General features: G+C 39.3%; 1 protein-coding gene across 12 annotated transcripts in view; it reads left to right on the top strand.

Moving 5' to 3' along the window:
- The window catches only part of MAGI2 (membrane associated guanylate kinase, WW and PDZ domain containing 2), a 735,815-nt gene that overhangs the window by 669,243 nt on the left and 48,978 nt on the right, over nt 1–17,594 (top strand). For 8 of the 12 annotated variants that reach the window (XM_051637734.1, XM_051637680.1, XM_051637697.1 and 5 more), the window contains 4 exons: nt 541–733; nt 1,704–1,790; nt 3,819–4,067; nt 15,201–15,386. In XM_051637734.1, coding sequence (XP_051493694.1) covers nt 541–733; nt 1,704–1,790; nt 3,819–4,067; nt 15,201–15,386 — 715 coding nt within the window. The remainder of the gene's footprint in view (nt 1–540; nt 734–1,703; nt 1,791–3,818; nt 4,068–15,200; nt 15,387–17,594) is intronic. The other 4 variants (XM_051637673.1, XM_051637664.1, XM_051637744.1 and 1 more) reach the window with 1 other exon arrangement.

Genomic DNA, 17,594 nt, shown 5'->3' with positions numbered 1-17,594 from the left:
TCATTATGGGTAGCAACATCTGATGTAGCACTTCTTTTCCCCTAAAGATTCCTAAAGCAAACTCTGTGTATTGGAGTCACTTCCACTACTGATCTTAAGCGTGTAAGTCCAGGGTGTTAAATGACACAGCAACGAGCAACATTCAATAAGAAACATGCCAACTATTTTTAAATCAAAAGGACCTTTACATGAAATTAATCTGTTTAGATCTTCTGCGTGATGTATTCTATATAAACTCAACACTCCTTACAGACAGGTTGTCTTGCTTCGAAGATAACAGGTAGATCATCCTTAGATCAAGATTCTCAGACATATCACTCCTACGCAGGTGGGAAACATCTTGCCTTCTTACCAAAGACAGGGAAGCATCTTCAGTCGTAGCCTCAGCAGAGGAGCGCAGCTTTCAGCCATGCAGATCTTTTCACCCGCACTGAATCACTAGCTTAATTCTGAAAGAAAGGGAAAATCACTGCAATATTCATGGCACTAAATTGGAGGCTCAATGTATATATGACTGGGTTTTGTTTCTTTGCTGTCCAGATCCTCATCGGAGCAGTAATTGCCATGGGCTCAGCAGACAGAGATGGCCGTCTCCATCCTGGTGATGAGCTGGTGTATGTAGATGGGATTCCAGTGGCCGGCAAAACCCACCGATACGTGATTGATCTTATGCATAACGCTGCCCGGAACGGGCAGGTGAATCTTACTGTGAGGAGAAAGGTGCTACCCACGGGTGAGTGAAGGCTGGGAGAAAGGAAAAAATGGATCTCAGTGGTGGCTGCACAAACAGCTGCTGTTTTATAAAAATAGAGATATTTTTAAGTGAATGTTTGTGTCGTTTTGAAGAGAGAGTTGTAAATATGTGTCACTTGTTTCTGTGACCAAAAAAACCAACCTGCAGCTGAGTGTTGTTTCCTTCACAAGTGGAAACAATACTGGCAACCCCAGTGTGGTGAACATGAGTGCTCTGGGCTTGTTCCATGCTGTCTTGGTCTGTGCTGTCTCCTCCAGTCCACTTTTGGGACAAAATGTTCACCTAAGTTAAAGCTGTTAAAGCCGACTGTGTCAATAAGCAATCTGAGAAAGTCTCGAAAGACTTAATTGTTTAGGGAAGGAACTCATTTCACTCTTGTATGTGTTAAAAGCCCATTTCTGGTCTCACTGATGTCATCTGGAATTTTCTCCCTGGCTGCAACACAGGCTGACTCCTGTATGGCACAAGCGGCTCCTAGGAATAGGGCCGGATCCCCCCTTCAAGCAGACATTCCCAGAAAACAAACCTAAAACAAAATGAAGAGTTTGAAGTAAATTAAACCTTTAGAGTAGCTTGTTCTCAATTACTGAAAAACACTGAAACCTGGAAAAATGTGTGGCAGCATCTATTAAAGCTTTAATGGGAGACTTTGCTGCCGGTGCTTACTCGAGGAAAGAAGTTCATTTAAGAACTTCTAAAGCATTTGTGGTGAGTACACTTCACTGAGGCATCAGAAATGAGCAAACCCACGTTGCCAGCCTGTCCTGTCGTCTGCCTCCCCGCGCCCTAGATCCGCTGTCAAGTGCCTGCGCCGTTCCCCTTCGCTCCCCTGCCAAAAAGCCACCCTCCCACTCACCTTCATCTTCGCAGTCCCCCTCCCACTGCGGCACCACAGCTCGCTGCCGGCCGCGCTCTCGCGGGACTGACTTTCTTCTGTTGCTGACTCCAGAGCCCTCCAGCCAGAAAGGTCCCCCTGCGCCCGGCGCGACGCCCCCTCGCAGCTCCCCCAGCGCTAGGAAAATGGCCAATAACCAAGGTAATCCGCTTGCAATTAGCACCTTTCCCGGGTCAGCCTGCTATACAGACCGCAGGCAAAATTAGCCAGAGGGTTAGCACGGAGCGGATGCCAGCCTTCGCTGCTGCTTGTTAAATGTTAAATAAAAGGGTCTATTAGGCACTCTGGTCTCCTGGCACAGCAAATGAAGCAAGCTGGTAAAACACCTGGAGTTATTCTTGGGCCTCGAGAGTGCCACACTGGGGAGTATCATGTGTAACTCGTTAACGTTTCAGCGTTTCAGAAGCTGAACAGGATTTTAATTTGGTGGGTTACAAATATAAGCTTTGTGGAAAAAAACTTTAAATTACTAATGTTGAGCATGACTGAAAAATGCAATACTAATGTATCCGGCCAATTGATTAAATGTGAATTTCTTACTAGCATGAATGTATTCAACAGAGAGATCTGGGGCTTTCCTTACCTGCCTGATAGCTGATGTACGAATTTTAGACCTCGCCTGGAATCACTATTTTGCAGAGATACTTACCCAGATCTGGAACAGAAAATTGCCATTCACAAACTCTGGAAAAGAGTTTGATTAGGAAATGTGGTATTCAGAGCAACGAAGATTAAAATGCCATTTTTTTCACAGGCAGAAGCAAAATGTGATTTTTTTCCGATCACTATCTATTGCACAGCTGAAACTGAATACCCATTTAAACCTTTTCTCCTTTTTCTTTCTTTTCCTATACCTAATGGCATACAGTCACATTCATTCATGGCCAAGCCAGCTCTTGGTCATTCTGCAGGGTAAGATAATTTCCTTCCTGTTGCAGCCAGACTGACATAGACAGTACTCAGTTTTCTGAAACATGACAGCCAGAAAATGAGATCTCTCTTGTCACTGACTATGGCATTTAGTTGCAGATTTGGTTCAATAATTCTTGATTTTCAGTTCTAATGCAGGAGTATGATAATTGTTTGCTTTTCTTCCTCTTTATTCTCTCTAATCATTTTATTTCATAGTTGCAGAAGGACTGCTAAAGGACACACCTGACTGAGAAAGCAACAGCTTGTCCTTGGATGATGTTTATTTTGTTAATATATACAAGCTGAAGGTCTAATTTGCAAGCTCTCTTCCTCGGATATGTGTGTGTGTGTGTGTGTGTGCAAAAGGTCTTCACATGTTCTGTAGAATGACTCGGCCACCCTTGTTGCCCCAAACAGAAAACATATTACATACATTCATCTGAAAGCTCTGTATTAAAACTGTCAGTAAATCCTGATTTGTGTATACAACTTGGATCTATGAGGAATATAAATCCTTTTTCTTTTTTCCATCTGGAAGTATAACTTTACTGTTTTCAATTGTCAAAATTCTTGTACTAAAAAAATGTGTGATCCGCAAGATTTAACTTGTTCCTTATTCTTGTTACTATAAAGCAATAGGGAAGTGTGGATGGACTCCATTTTCATTTCTACCCTTTTCAACTTGCCACACAAGAGCATCTGCAGAACCTTTAAATGAGCACTGCTTCTGTCATGGCACCCACAGAATAACTATTTGTGATTATTTTTCATTGTATAACTGCTTTGTTCCATGGACATCTTTTGAGCATGCTAATCAACTTGTAAGGAGTATATTATGCAGCTAATCCTAATTACTCTATGTTAGCTGCCAGCTTACATTCTTTTAATCCAAACACAAATAGTTTGGGATTAGATGGTCATGTTTTCTTCTTGATGACAGATCAACCAGCAGACAAGGAAATAGTGCTTGCTATTGTTTTTTCAATCCCAGAAGCCACTGTTTCTTACTTTGCTTTCCTCCCTTCTAGATAGCTTAGCAGCGGGTGTTCATGCTTGCATTATCTGATTGCCCTTGAATTTTTTGCATAATTGTATAGATTCCTGTCTCTCTGCATCTATTACAACTCCTGGTTTAATACTTGTTGTAGTCTGGGTTATAGACAATCAACTGTATTCATGTTGCATTAGCAAATGTAGTGTAAGTCACAGAGTCACTAAGCAAGTCAGACTGTAACAGTGGTGTGATTTATATTGTAGGAGAACCGTGCCCAGAGAATGGCAGAAGCCCAGGCTCAGTGTCTACACACCACAGTTCTCCAAGAAGTGACTACACTACTTATGCTAACAGTAATCATGCTGTCTCTAGTAGCAATGCTACACCCCCCGAGGGCTTCACTTCTCACAGCCTGCAAACCAGTGACGTTGTGATCCACCGCAAGGAGAATGAAGGCTTTGGCTTTGTTATCATCAGTTCCCTTAACAGGCCTGAATCTGGGTCCACAATAAGTAAGTAAACCTCATTTTTCAGCTTATACTTATATAATTTATTTTTTCCAATAATAATTAAAACCTGACATCTGCTAATTAGTTGCTGCAGAGATTAAAACTGCAGCTACTCTCGAGGTTCCAGGGACACGATTTGTTTGTCTGTTGCATCTTAGACAAACTAAAGGTTATTCAGACCTCGGAAGCTCTGTGCTTCACACACTCATTTGGCTGTCAGCGCATGACAGGATTCACCCACAAAGTGGATTTTCTCTTTTCCCATATCCCACAGAGACACTCTGCAAGTAACCAACAGGCTTAAGTGAATAAATTATTCCTGCACATGCAATTTAATTATACCTCTTTTTTTGTGGTTTGTTTTTTTTTTTTAAATGAAGATGAAGTTCAGGAACTTGAAATAAAAACTTGAGATCAGGGCAAACCCCATGACAGCAGTTGTCCAGTTAGGGCACTGCAGAAGCAACTGGAAAATGGGAAAACTGGTTAGAGTTAGACAGAGGTGCAGGGAGGTTGATTTTTTAACTGTCTTGATAATACATAGAAAAAATAGTTACTACTGAGTATGGGGAAACAGTGAATATAGTGGCAGGATCTGCCACTTAACAATCATAGTTCACTTTTGTCCAGAAAACTGATGCTTCTTGGATATAAATTTTATAGCTTTAGTATAAGCATCTGGTGCCATTTGAGATGTCCTTGGTAACTCTAGAGAGAGGTTAGGCAGATGTGACATAGGACAAACAGCAGGCTCAGACCCTTTGTAGTGGCAGCTGCAGGCACAGGGGTGCCTTTGGGTGTTTCAAGCTGCATTTACCCAGCTGTGAGCTGCACCCTGCGGCAGGAGGAAGAGTAATAGTCTTTACGTTGAGAGACATCCACATCTCCCACCAAATCCATCTAAAATTGTCAAAGCTGGCTACTGCTAAAAAAGCAAGACAAATGAGAACACGTGTCATTTTACAAGTTACAGCCTAAAGGAGTCCTTTCCCTGCATTCGAAACATATTTTGAAGGAACTGCTTTTTTGCCCAAAACTGCTTCCTGAGGAAATAAAATAGCAATTTTAACTTTTAGGCCCAAACTTCACTCTTCTAAATTCACAACAGAAAAGCGATTACAAGAGTACTGGGAAAGCCATAACTCACAATAGCAGATTGTCTCAGAAAACTTCTTTGCAGTATTTCATGATCATGCACTTATTAAAAGAGTTGCTTTTCATACTACCTCAGCTGAATTTTAAAATTCCATTATTGCTAGAATTAATATTGTAACAAACCCATGGATAATTAGCCTCTTGGGACTCTGAGTTTTCACTTTATTGAATATAATAGGCAATTGGAACTTCTTTGCTGAAGATCAGACAGGAAAAAAAAATCCATAGAGGACATTGAGATACATACATATTAACCAGCTAAGTCAGTCATTAATTTTGCAAGAAAATTTGTTCACACATAAGGTTTGCGGTTGGTGGAAATGGAGAGGGAAAGAGAAGAGAAAGAGAAAGAGAAGGAGAAAATACTCAAGCAACCCTGTGACTGGAGTATTCTGCTGAGGACACCGGAACCAGGATCAAGATCCTGCTTGGCCTCCTATCCTCCAACATTTCCTTCTCCCCAGGCAACTACTTAGGCAGCCACTGTTGAACCTCAGATGAACACCTGCAATAGTAAAGGAAAATGACAGTCTGCTGTGGAACTGACAAGAAAATTTATTCAAATAATGACTGCACTGAATTTCAGTCATCCCAAAGAGCACCCAAATCCTAAGTTTAGAATAGCAATGAACCAAAAAAATACATTTGCTGTAGACAGTGACAGAATAGAGAAGAAAATACCCTCACTGTGTGAATTGTGTTCAAAAAATGTAGTAAAAAAAAAAAAAAAAAGCTGAAAATTACATGATCAGTAGTAAAAAAAGCCTAAAAATCATTGGCTATTTGTAGTTTAATGGAGGTTCATTTTCTTTACTTAATACTATTTAGGTGGAGTAATTTGGGCTATATCAACAGGAGTGTATCCAGTAGATTGAGGAGAGATTATTAGCCCCTTTTGCACAGTGCTCATTAGGAGTCATCTAGAATACAGCATCCAAGTTCTGGGCCCTTAAATACAAGAAAGGCAAGAAAAAGTTCAGCAGCAGCCACTGAGACATCTTGAAGTACTTTCTAGATTGAAGTAACATGAAATCCTTTTATTACAAGGCACAATCAGGGCTACAAAGTGTACTATTGGTAGGGAAGTATCAACTGGATGTAGGCGGTGTCATGTCCAAAATATAGCTTTAATCAATGCAGAAATATGGATCTGCATGGCACCATCTGAAGTACCATGGTAGTCACTCACTTCTCATAGTAGTGTTAATTTGGTGAAATGTTTTGCTATCATTCCAGTGTTTCTGGCTTTGGAGCCAGTGCACTCATTGCCAGCTCATGCATCCCCACGTAACACAGAATGATGCTGTGCAAGCATGCCCTAAACATACACAGTTAAATGTTAATGTAGTAATTGTGAGGCAACACTGAAGTAATTAAAATGGGCAAAATAGGTCAGAGAAGGAAATATCTTGTCATGCCAGACACTGCTAGGAATAGCATAGCCTAAGAAGCTGTCTCACTGGGAACATCCTCAGGGCAAAGTGAAGAAGATTTCCTCTGATTTAAGAATATTTATTTTGATAACTCTATTCTCTTCTCTACTTTCTTGTAAAAACAAAAAACTTGATTACTTGAAAGCATAAGTAGCATCATCACTTTTACTCAAGAAGGCAATTAATCGTGCAGTGTAAGAATTTTCCTTGTTCTTGAAATCACACTTCTAAACTATGTTTTGCAATCTACCAGTAGCCATGCTTGGTACAGGAGTGTGACCCTTGAATCACTAGGAGCTTGTGCTTGAGCATAATGCTTAAGCATTGTTAAAATTGAGGTATTTATTCAGAAAGAGTTGCTATGAGCCTGCAGGATCATGGATTTGTTGCTTGGCAGCTGACTCAAAGTTCCAGTGGTTATGCAAAAACTCATCCTCTGGGTATTTGCCAGGCAAGTTAAAACCAGCTCTGACTGTGAAACTGTAGGACCACCCCGTGGAGTCAGGGTGGCAGGACTCCAGCTGACTCTCCTACCCCTTTCCCACCCTCTCTCATGGGGTGTGAGCTGCACTGCTCACACACAGGCCATTAGGAGTGCTTCACACTCCCTCTCACCTGGAAAAGAATCATGAAAGTCTTGAGGACTCCCAATATTGAGGATGTTCTTTTCTTAAGGTCTATGTCAACTTCAATCTCAACTTGCTTTGCAAGGTGTACAGCATCACTGCTAACTCACAGACTTGCCTTTGCCTTGCAGAAATCTTCAAAATACTAAATGCATTTTTTTTACTCTTGGTACAGGCACAGTGAGGGTGGGGTACAGCCATAACTAGAGAATAGTCTCATTTTTCACATTTTGAGATAGGCAGCACTGTAGCATCTGACATTTAAATAAATTACTGTTAAGTAGTTAGGAGTCAGCCTTTAGCTCTGAAAGTAATTTTGACTTACTGATACTTGCTAAAACATCCGATTCTTGTGGCACATTTCTCTTCCTGTGTTCTGTAATGGTAGAAATCTTGTCTACCCTTTGTCAAAGCATTGCTTGGGAAGTTCTCTAACCCAGGACAGGGGGATTATCTTGCAGCAAACCACATTTCTGGTGTTGGACAGATCAGGAGTGGAAAACAAGTGACAAGGATTGAATGAAGAGATTTCACAGGGCAAAGCAGGGGTCTAGGCAAGGTCAGCCATGCTTCAAAGTTTTATCAGTAAAAGAAGATAAAGTGTATCAATAGAGAAATGTGTTTGAGTAGTACATCCAGGAGCAAGTCGTTTTGGCTAGTGTAGATCTTAGAGTGCCAAGAGATTAAAAAAAGAAAACTCACCTGACCAGACTCCTGACCTGCTCCTAATTAAAGGATTCACTTCCTCTGCCCATAAAACATATTATCATTATTTTTCCCCAGACCCCATTCCAATATTAAAGGGTTCTTTGACTCTTCCAGACAGGCCACCTAAATTTGACCTTACTCTGTGCTTTTGTTTGCTGTCCAGGCTATACAGAAGTTATCAAAATGTTGTCAGTTCCAGTGCTGATTCTTCAAGGATTCAGTGTTCTGTTCCCAGCTGTTTGGAAGCTACAAACTCCAGTTTTTCTCTTTTAGTTTGTAGTGAATCTGGACTGCTTTAATCTTGTGGATCTGTGGAGACCTTCCCAGGCAACAGCTTTTGCCTCCCGAATTGCAAATTTTTTACATGGCCCGGTTCAATGACAGAGTTAAGTAGCTAAACTGAGCAAACTACAGCCTATTTCTGAAGTCCTGTCTTGAGGAATATCTCCATGCTTCCCTCAATAAAATACTTGAAGCACGTGTGGTTCTGCAAAGAAGAGCTCCTCCTGGGGTTGTCACCTCTGAGTCTCCAGCATCCTGCAGCAACGTGTGAGGCTGTGGAAGTGCAGCTGTGCCTAGGGTGGCATTGCTCCACGCAACAGTACTGAATGTCACATTACAGCTAAAATACTACAACAGAATTAATTAATCTACCCGTTGCATTACACTTAGCATAGTACTCAGTAGTGTGAGTCCTCTGTGGTGGAGCTCCGTCCTTGTGGAGCTTTTTGAGGCATCAAGATAAATTCACTATCTGCATCCCATAGAAAAGCACTTGCAGCCAGCTGGAAATGATGAAAAGGAGATTCCTGGATTAATTTGTCCCAGAGCTTTATGGAACACACTTGTACCTGCCAACTTCATGTCTTCCTGCTGCTTTTACTTCTTGTGTTTGGGATGCAGCTTCCTCTAGAAGAACTTGTGATGTCCTGTAAATCTCCTAACACTCTAATTTCTGTAGAAAGAAACCAGGTGTTGCAAACAGACCTACTTAATTGGCAACTTCCACTGAAATTGGAAAATTGGCAATATTTCCATTAATTTTACAGAACCAGGTACTGTCAATTAACACAGTTAATAAGCGTAAACAAACTGAAAATACAGGCATAATATATAAACAATTTTTTTAAATTAAAGGCAGATGACTGTGTGTACTTATTATGATCTTCCACCCATTTAGCGCAAGTGGAGTTATAGATTTAATTTGCTACCTAAACTGCATATGCCAATGACTGCTGGGTTTTCAAAACATGATCAAGAAGTTTCTCTCTTTTCTCAAAACATGCAGTCTTAACTAAAATCCATAAATCCAAGATAAGCCTCTGCTGACTGCAGAAAACAGCATTATTAAGTAAGTCTCATTCAACCCCAGAGTTTCTTTGAACTCCTTGCAGTTTAGAGATAAAAAACAGCTTATTGATCAATGATAACTGTGTGATCTGAGACAGTTTTTTCTGCTGCAGTTTCACCCATTCTTCTTCCTGGGTAAGATGGTGCCTGGAGACACAACCTTCTATGACCAAACTTCAAATTCTCAAGAAAACAGAGCTTTAGAAATTAGTATATCTGTCTCCCCCAACTTGGACGTCTTTGGAACAGAACAGTGTAAACCCACCTGCAGCCTGAGTACCCTGTGGAAGATACTTGCAACTTGTGGGCAAAGAAACTGATTTCTCATTTCTTCTTGGCTTTGATATTCAAGTTTGAGCTGCTCTTCTGTCTCTTGAGCTACAAAAACACAGTTTGCAGACATGAAATACTCAAATGGCAATTCAATATTTGTTGGAGGATCTTAACCACATCACTCCCCTCTCCAGAGTAATTCAGTCCTCCAGCATGTTCCTGAACAGGTCATTTAGACCCAGTCATGCTGCTCTTCTGTGTTAAAGAACAAACTGAGTTTTCCTAGCATGAGCCTCAGAAGGGAATCAAGTTTTTCTAATGATTTCACAGGCCCCATTTTGCTTTCATGAGAAGCCTGAATTAAAGTACCTAAGTTCCATTAATTTTTCTTAGGTCTTCAGGTTTCTGAGATATGTGTATTCCTTCCCACCTCACTTCTTATGCCTGTGCTGTGCAAGTAAATATGCTTCATAAAAGCACACAATGGGATGTTTCACTTCATAGGTTCATTAACCTTATAAACAAAAGGGATTATTGTCATCTGCAACTGTGCAGCATGCCACAGATTTCCATTTTCCAAATGAATGTCACAGAAAATAACACATCAATTTCAGGAAAATATTTTATCTTGCTTCAAGTGTTAATCCTGATAGAAAAGTACAGCATACTCAAGCTTCCCAAATTTTAGGTTATTCAGTAGCAATGAAATTACTGATGTTTATGTTTAATATATTCTCCCAATTAAAATCTGACATGCTGGAGCCTGCTGGTTGAATGAAAACCCTTGCACCTTTTGAGAATTGAGTATATAATAAATATTCATGTGATCAGCTGTATAACATTGAAAAGGACAGCTGGCTCAGGAAAGTTCATTTGCTTGGTTTACTATCTATATCCGTTAACATTAGAAAAGACTGCAGGAATTTATCTGCCAGAGGGTTTAATAGATAAAGTAGAGGTTCAATTTTTTTCCCCTTAACTGATCATTTTTGACAATTAGCTACTATATAGCAGAAAAAACAGGAAAGTTGTCTTCTACAAAATACAGTCTCAACAGTTATGACTGAAAGTAACAAATTGATTTTTTAAACATCCTTGATGGAAAGCAGAAAACCTTTACTTATTAGTAAAATCTTCTTAGAATCAACTATTTCCAGCATACGGGCAAGGAGACATAATTTTTATTTCCGGAATGCAAGAGACTGATTGAAATATAGTGTTGGAAGCAGTATCTGTATTCAGCAGCTGCTCTGGCTTTGTGTACAGCTTGACCCAAGCATATGGACCCTCAGGTGTAAAGTCACAGAATTTTCTCTTTCTTTTTTATGACAAGAAAGTGTGGGAAGGGTGTTAATTTGGGTCACAGAGAGTAAAAGTGGGGTATTTTATCAAATATAAGTATTAATATAGAGAAAAACATGAATTTGCTGTTATAAGTTACTGAAAGCAAACCTTGCCCACTTGCTAAATTTCTTTTAAATAATTTTGCTGGGGTTTTTTATTCAAGTTCACTTTTTATAATGAGGTTAGAGCTTCCAGGAAAAGCATCAGTTGCTGGGTGCAAGCCCTGGGTCAGTTTGTGTTCCTGACAGAAATGCTGGAAATACCCAAGGAAAAATTATGGGGAAAGGTTGATGCCTTCAAACAGCTTGTGGCAAATTCTTACAAGACGTGTAAACAGATCATAAAAATTTTTAAGGGAGAATGGAATCGTTCACCACCAGTCAAGTGATCTGGGACTTCCTTTAGAAGAGTACGTTATTAAATGCTCTGCTTAGACAAAAATAAAACACTGAAGATGCAACTTAAGAAAAAATATGATGTGTGGTAGCAAAGCCATAGTTAAATACCAAACCTTGGAGGTTTCTTCCCAAGAACAGTCCTCTGACACTGGGAGAGACCAAAGAGCTGCGGAGCTCAGTGCTGCCCCCGGCCGTGACCAGTGGCAGAGAGCACCTCCAGCAGACAGGGACCAACCCCAGGCACCTCCTCAACTTTCACAACCACGGCTTTCTGATTTAATCAGCAGTGGATCCCCCTTTATGAATTTGCCTAATGCCTTTTTGAATCCTCTCATTCTTCTGGCCCTCCAGAATGTTGTCCCACATTCTCTAAGCTGCATGTCGAGTTCCCTTGGACTGCTCCTTCGAGCAGAAGCTGTTTTCTGCTTCTGACTGCCCTGCTGTCTTTCTCTGAATCTTTGCTAGCTCAGTGCTGTGATTTCAGAGATGAGAATACCAAAATTATCAGGAATATTCAGACTTCAGTTGCACCATGGTAACTTGCAATGGTTTGTTTAATTTGCTATTCTTTTTCTAACTCTTATAACTCTATTTACTGGTTTATAAGTTTATTTTTCTAGAGAAGTAGGCACACTTATTTTAAGATCTTCTGTGTGGAAATAATTAATTTAGAGTTCATCTCTGCTTATGCTTAGGCAGGGTTATTTTTTTTCCCATGTGCATCATCTTGCATTTCTTGTCATGAGATCTTGTCTGCCACTTCACTCAACTCACTGCTACTGACAGTTTTACAGCTCTTCCACTCCCATTTTAGATGTGACCATTCTGAATTATAACAATTCTCCATTCTGGAAATTCACAGTTCATTTCTACCTTTGTTCCTTAGCTTTTACGTAATTAATCCCTTGTGAGAGTAGCTCCTTCTTAACCTTTCAAAGTAAGTATTTCACCACCTAAGGCTCTTAAAAATTAGAAGTTTTCCAACATATTCTAACATGTTCATATTTTCATGAATAACCTGCACATCACATAACCTGCATACCTCAGAAGTACTCATGCTTATAAAGAAATCCTTAAATCCTCCCTCCCAAGGGACCATGGTGGCCACAATCTTGTGGCTTAGGAAGAGTCTCAGGCAGAGCTCCACTGGGGACAAAAAGCAGAGGCGAGATACTTCTTGGAATGTTAGTGGGAGAGAAAGAACCAGGAGAAAAACACTCATCTAGAAATGCATAGAAACCAGCTTCTGCTGAATGGCCAAGTGTTTCGTTAGTAATTCACTGCATTTGCCCATAAAACCCTGGTACAGCATACCAGTGGTCTCCTTTGCAGACTGATGCAGATTCAGGTTCCTTCTGCAGAGGTCTCCACACACCACTCTAGGGCAAGATCATATAACACTACATTGCACCAGTACAACCTCAGAAGAGAAGCATGAAATCCTCAAAACCCAAAGTACGGTAGAAAAGGTACCTTGACAGACATGAGCTTTGTTCTGAAGGTCACCTACTGTTAATCCTTGCACAGCATGGCAAGACAAAGTGAGTGCAGAGATACCAGAACATGTGGAATAGATACTTTCATTGGGAAGGTAAAGCCCAAGCAGAAGAAAAAAGGAATCCTTCTCTGTCTTCCTCCCTTTCCTTTTCTCAGGATTTGAAGCAGACTCAGACTCTCATGGCTCTCCCACCTCCAGCTTTGATTTTAGCAGACATCTCAACCATGCAGACATCTGCTCTATTCATTTGTCAGGTGTAAGAAATCCAACAAAAATTGTTGTGGTAAATTAATAGGAATTCTCCTGCACCCCCCTCACTACTGAAATTATGTTGCTGCTTAGTTATTTAGGCTAGCAAAACCATCTTCTGTAGGGTTAGAAATGGCAAGTATGAGAATTTTAACAATGGCATCCCAGCCATATTTTCCCTTCCTTCTTCCTACTAAATTTCTTGCTCTTTCATATAAGGCTGCATCTTTTTCAGATCTCCACTGATGTGTAGCACAGTCAGGGTAATTTCAGACAGATCTTATATATACCAGAAAAATGCACATTTTAGTCTTAGCAAAAAGAATTCTTGGTGATGTTTTAAGAATTGTTTTGATGCAAAAGGCTCTAGGTGAATTTAAACTGTTTCAGTGTCAAGTTACTATTTTACTTCTTTACTTACTGATATGCTTGTGTGGCAGTTATACACCTGCATAGAGGGCAAAATAAATGCAAATTTTGCACAAAGGGTGGCTATTCATGTTTAATATATTTTAAAATGTAGAAAGGTTTATACATTGTGACATTAATTAGGTGCTTATTTCCTAAGCAGCAAGATATTTCTGAAGTACATGAGCTGTGTCCATATATACTAAAGCCATTATTTAATTTATATTCTTGCCTGAGTGATAGTGGTAGAGAAGCCCACAGTTTGATTATGGTTTGCACTTCAGAGAACTCACTTATATTTTTAGTTCTCAGGAAATTAATTTTTAACACTGTAAACAACACTTGCATCTATACGAGAAGCAAAAGTCACTTTGAGATATGTGTATTGTGACTTCGCATGAGATGTGCAATCTGTGTTTGTCACCATCACCTCCAGGCAACGTTTATCAGAGGGCTGAGAAATTTGTTTTGCAGTGATGGATTATTCTGAACACATCTCCTGTTAGAGCTTTGTTTTATATGAGCATTGATAGCCTAAGTATTTCCCAAAAAAATGTTTATAAATCTTTTATTTCACCCTTTCCAAGTTCTCTTTTGATATTGGAATTTTAAGGATATATTGTTTAAGAAAAATAAATGCAAGTGGTTTTAAACATCAGTAGCCCATGGATAGTGAGGATGAGCAGCTTTGTGCTAAGTTTGGCAAGACTGAACTGTGGGATTAGTAAGGGATAATCAGACAACATTAGAATATTGATAGAATATACATTTAATTGTTATAAGCATATTTATGAATAGTAGAGAGACAGAAAAATAGCAGCCTAGATAGAAGCATCAGCTATAGTGTATGCACTTTGTTAAAAATCGGAAGAGAATAGGGAAGAAACACTAGCAGAAAGATCAAGAATAAAATTTAGAAAATTCTGTGGAAAATTAAGGAAAAGACAAAACAAGAGAATGGATGGAGTACACAGGAAAAGGTGGAGAACAACAGAGGAGAGCAAAATAGAAGCAAAGTTGATCTGTAATGTTTTAAGAATGTGTATGTGAGGAGTGTCTATTTGATGTAGTAAATGTGTCTATGCATTCAAAATTAACTGTTAATTTGTGCTGCCATTATCTAATTAGGGAACTGCACATCTCAATAAATCTTCAGTAGAATTTCTATTTCTATTTATCAGTTAAAATACTTGAATGGAGGAGAACAATTTAGTGAACCCTAAGCATTTTCAGTAATAACATCTTTTTGTATATAAAATAAATCATGTTTGTAGTGCCTCTGTTGTGACATACAAGTAAAGAAATTCTGTAAATTGGGCAGTTGGAGGCAATTTATAACTACTATTTATTGTGCAAATTTTATTCTTTTCACTGTTGTAAATCCTTATTGTTCTTCTGATCTGTTTATTATCTTGTCACATGCCAGGTTTGCAAAGCAGCTGAACCATAAACTGATTTTTTACTTCATATGTATATGCCATGTATATGTGCACATCTGGATTCTGAAGTTTTAGTGAAATCTCTACTGTGTTCATGCAAATGATATTGTATAAGTGTTTATATCCTTATATATTTATACACACTGTTTTTTAGTTCATATAGAATTTTCTTCCAAAGGAACTCGTTTTCTTTTGCTTTTGAACATCACCACTTGTTGCAGCACATGTTAACTGTGACTATTATTCCTTCTCTAGCTGTACCCCATAAAATAGGGAGAATAATTGATGGAAGTCCTGCAGATCGCTGTGCGAAACTGAAAGTCGGAGACCGGATCTTAGCTGTGAACGGCCAGTCTATTATTAACATGCCTCATGCAGATATTGTGAAGCTAATTAAAGATGCAGGTCTCAGTGTAACTCTTCGCATCATTCCTCAGGAGGGTAAGTCAATGGCCCTTAAAAACAGGAAGAAACTTTTACATAGCTTCCAATTAGCTTGAATTATGTCACAGCTTGAAAGAACATCTTTTGTTTCACTTTCTCAGCTGTAACGCACAGCACACCAAAATTACAGCCTTAGAACTGGCAGGATTTATATCTGAATTCTTGAAAAGGTTTCTAGTTATGAACAGGGTATTTAAAGCAAACCTGGAGAAACCTGAGAGGAAGCTGAGTACCAGTGAGTCAGTTGTAATGTCTTTTGGGAGAACAGTCTTCTACATGGAAAAGAACCCTATGAGAGAGCCAGGTTTTGATTTTGTTCCTTTATATCCCACTATAAATCAAACCAAAGTTTGATTCACAAGAGACTGCAGTGGCTGTCACCAGCTTCCTTCAGCTACCAGCTACCTGTGACAAAATGATGTGAAGGAAGACTGAAAATTTGGTAGTTTACTCCATGTATATCACTATAAATGCACAAGGTAGGATAGAACATAACCCTAAATGATCTCATTTGTAAGGTGAGGATAAGGAGACAGATTCATTATTCTGGTCATTACTTCACAGCTAATCAGTAAAGATCTTTTGTTGTTGGTTTCATGAATTTTGGGGTTAATTTCAGGACTTTTTTAAGCTTAGCAATGTGCTGTACTGATGTATGAACTGCACTGTATTAATGAGGCTGTGGCTTTATATCTCAGCAACAAATACCACTAGAGCTAGGAATGTCACACAGCAAGTAATGTAATTACTTAGTGATCTATGCCCCAGTTAGACAACCTTCACCTTCTGCTGCTGCATCCAGCAGCAGGACAAGGCAATAGTCTGACACAGGCCATGGACTGCAACTGGGAAAACATACCTACTTTGTTAAATGAATTCAGTGAAAGGAAAAACACAAACATACCTGAGTGTAGAATTCCCACCGAAGGGCTGGAAATCAGTGGTATATTACCACTGGAGGTCAGTTTTGTAAGCTTCTACAAACAAATATAATGCTATATACAGTTTGTGCAGCTCATTTAGGCCTCCCTTGTACACAGATTACGTCATATTAGCAAATTGCTAATAGTTCAGTGTTAGATATGGATACCTCAAATTAAAAAGACAGTGGAGGCATACCTGAGATGCAGTGCTACAAGATGTTCTTGAGTGCTTGTCATGAGAAATTATTTGTGCTCAAAGCATGGCTTCCCTGTGTGACTGTGTGACACTGGGTACCTCATTTGCCTTCTGATATTAGCTTTCCAGCTTATAAAATTAGGAAAAATCTAATAGCTCCATAATTTAGTTTCAGGTGAAAAATACCATATAAATGCAAAGTAGCTTTAGAAGTAGCTTATGATTGGACTAGTTCATCCATAGTTATGAGAGTAATGTAGAAATCAGGGACAAAATTCCCAATCTTTGTCACTGAAACTTTGCAATACAAAAGAGACTCACAGATGCAAAATGGGCAATTAAATCCTTAAGTATAGTAATTACACAGACAAGTATTGCTTATGCCTGCATGAAGAGTGTTTTAAGTGCAAATATACAAGCTTTTTTGACAATAAAGACTAAATTGAAAAGATTTTTTATAAAGTAGCCAAAATTTTTTAAATAATCATGAGCATAAATGAAGTAAGTAGAGCGCAATTAGAAATGTGCAGTCATAAGGGACAAACTCACGTGTTAAAGGATAAAATAATAAAATCATTCAAAAATCAACTAGGTGCGAACATAAAACTTGGCAAGATCTGGATGGTTCATATCTATTGCTTTTGGGGATACCTGGCCATACATATGTCCATTCTGGATGCTTTGCACCACACACACTGGCCCCCCTCCTTCTACTGCAAGCAGAAACAAAATATAATATGTACCTTTGCTGTTGATAATGCATGAGCAATTGCTTCTGCAATGTTCTGTACTCTTGTGGGTGGAGTCTTTCTCATTTCCACTTCTTATTAGGTAAATGATGAGCAGCATAACTGTGCCGCCGTGTTGAGGGAAATATATTGGATTTGAGCTCAGTGTCCTATGTGTCTTCCCCCAAGTGCACTGGGAAGCCTGAAGGAAGATTGGCATCCCTAATTTGTAACAAGGCCATGAGGCCACATTTCCTACCCCAGCTTCTCTGTCTTTTTGAATTTTATATTGTTTGGAAAGAAGGATTCTGGTTTTCTGCAGTGTTCCTATATGAAACTCTGGTCATTTGGCACAATA

This window comes from Apus apus, chromosome 1 (assembly GCF_020740795.1).
Source record: "Apus apus isolate bApuApu2 chromosome 1, bApuApu2.pri.cur, whole genome shotgun sequence".
NCBI lineage: Eukaryota > Metazoa > Chordata > Aves > Apodiformes > Apodidae > Apus > Apus apus.
This window is presented reverse-complemented; position numbering and strand designations above follow the sequence as displayed.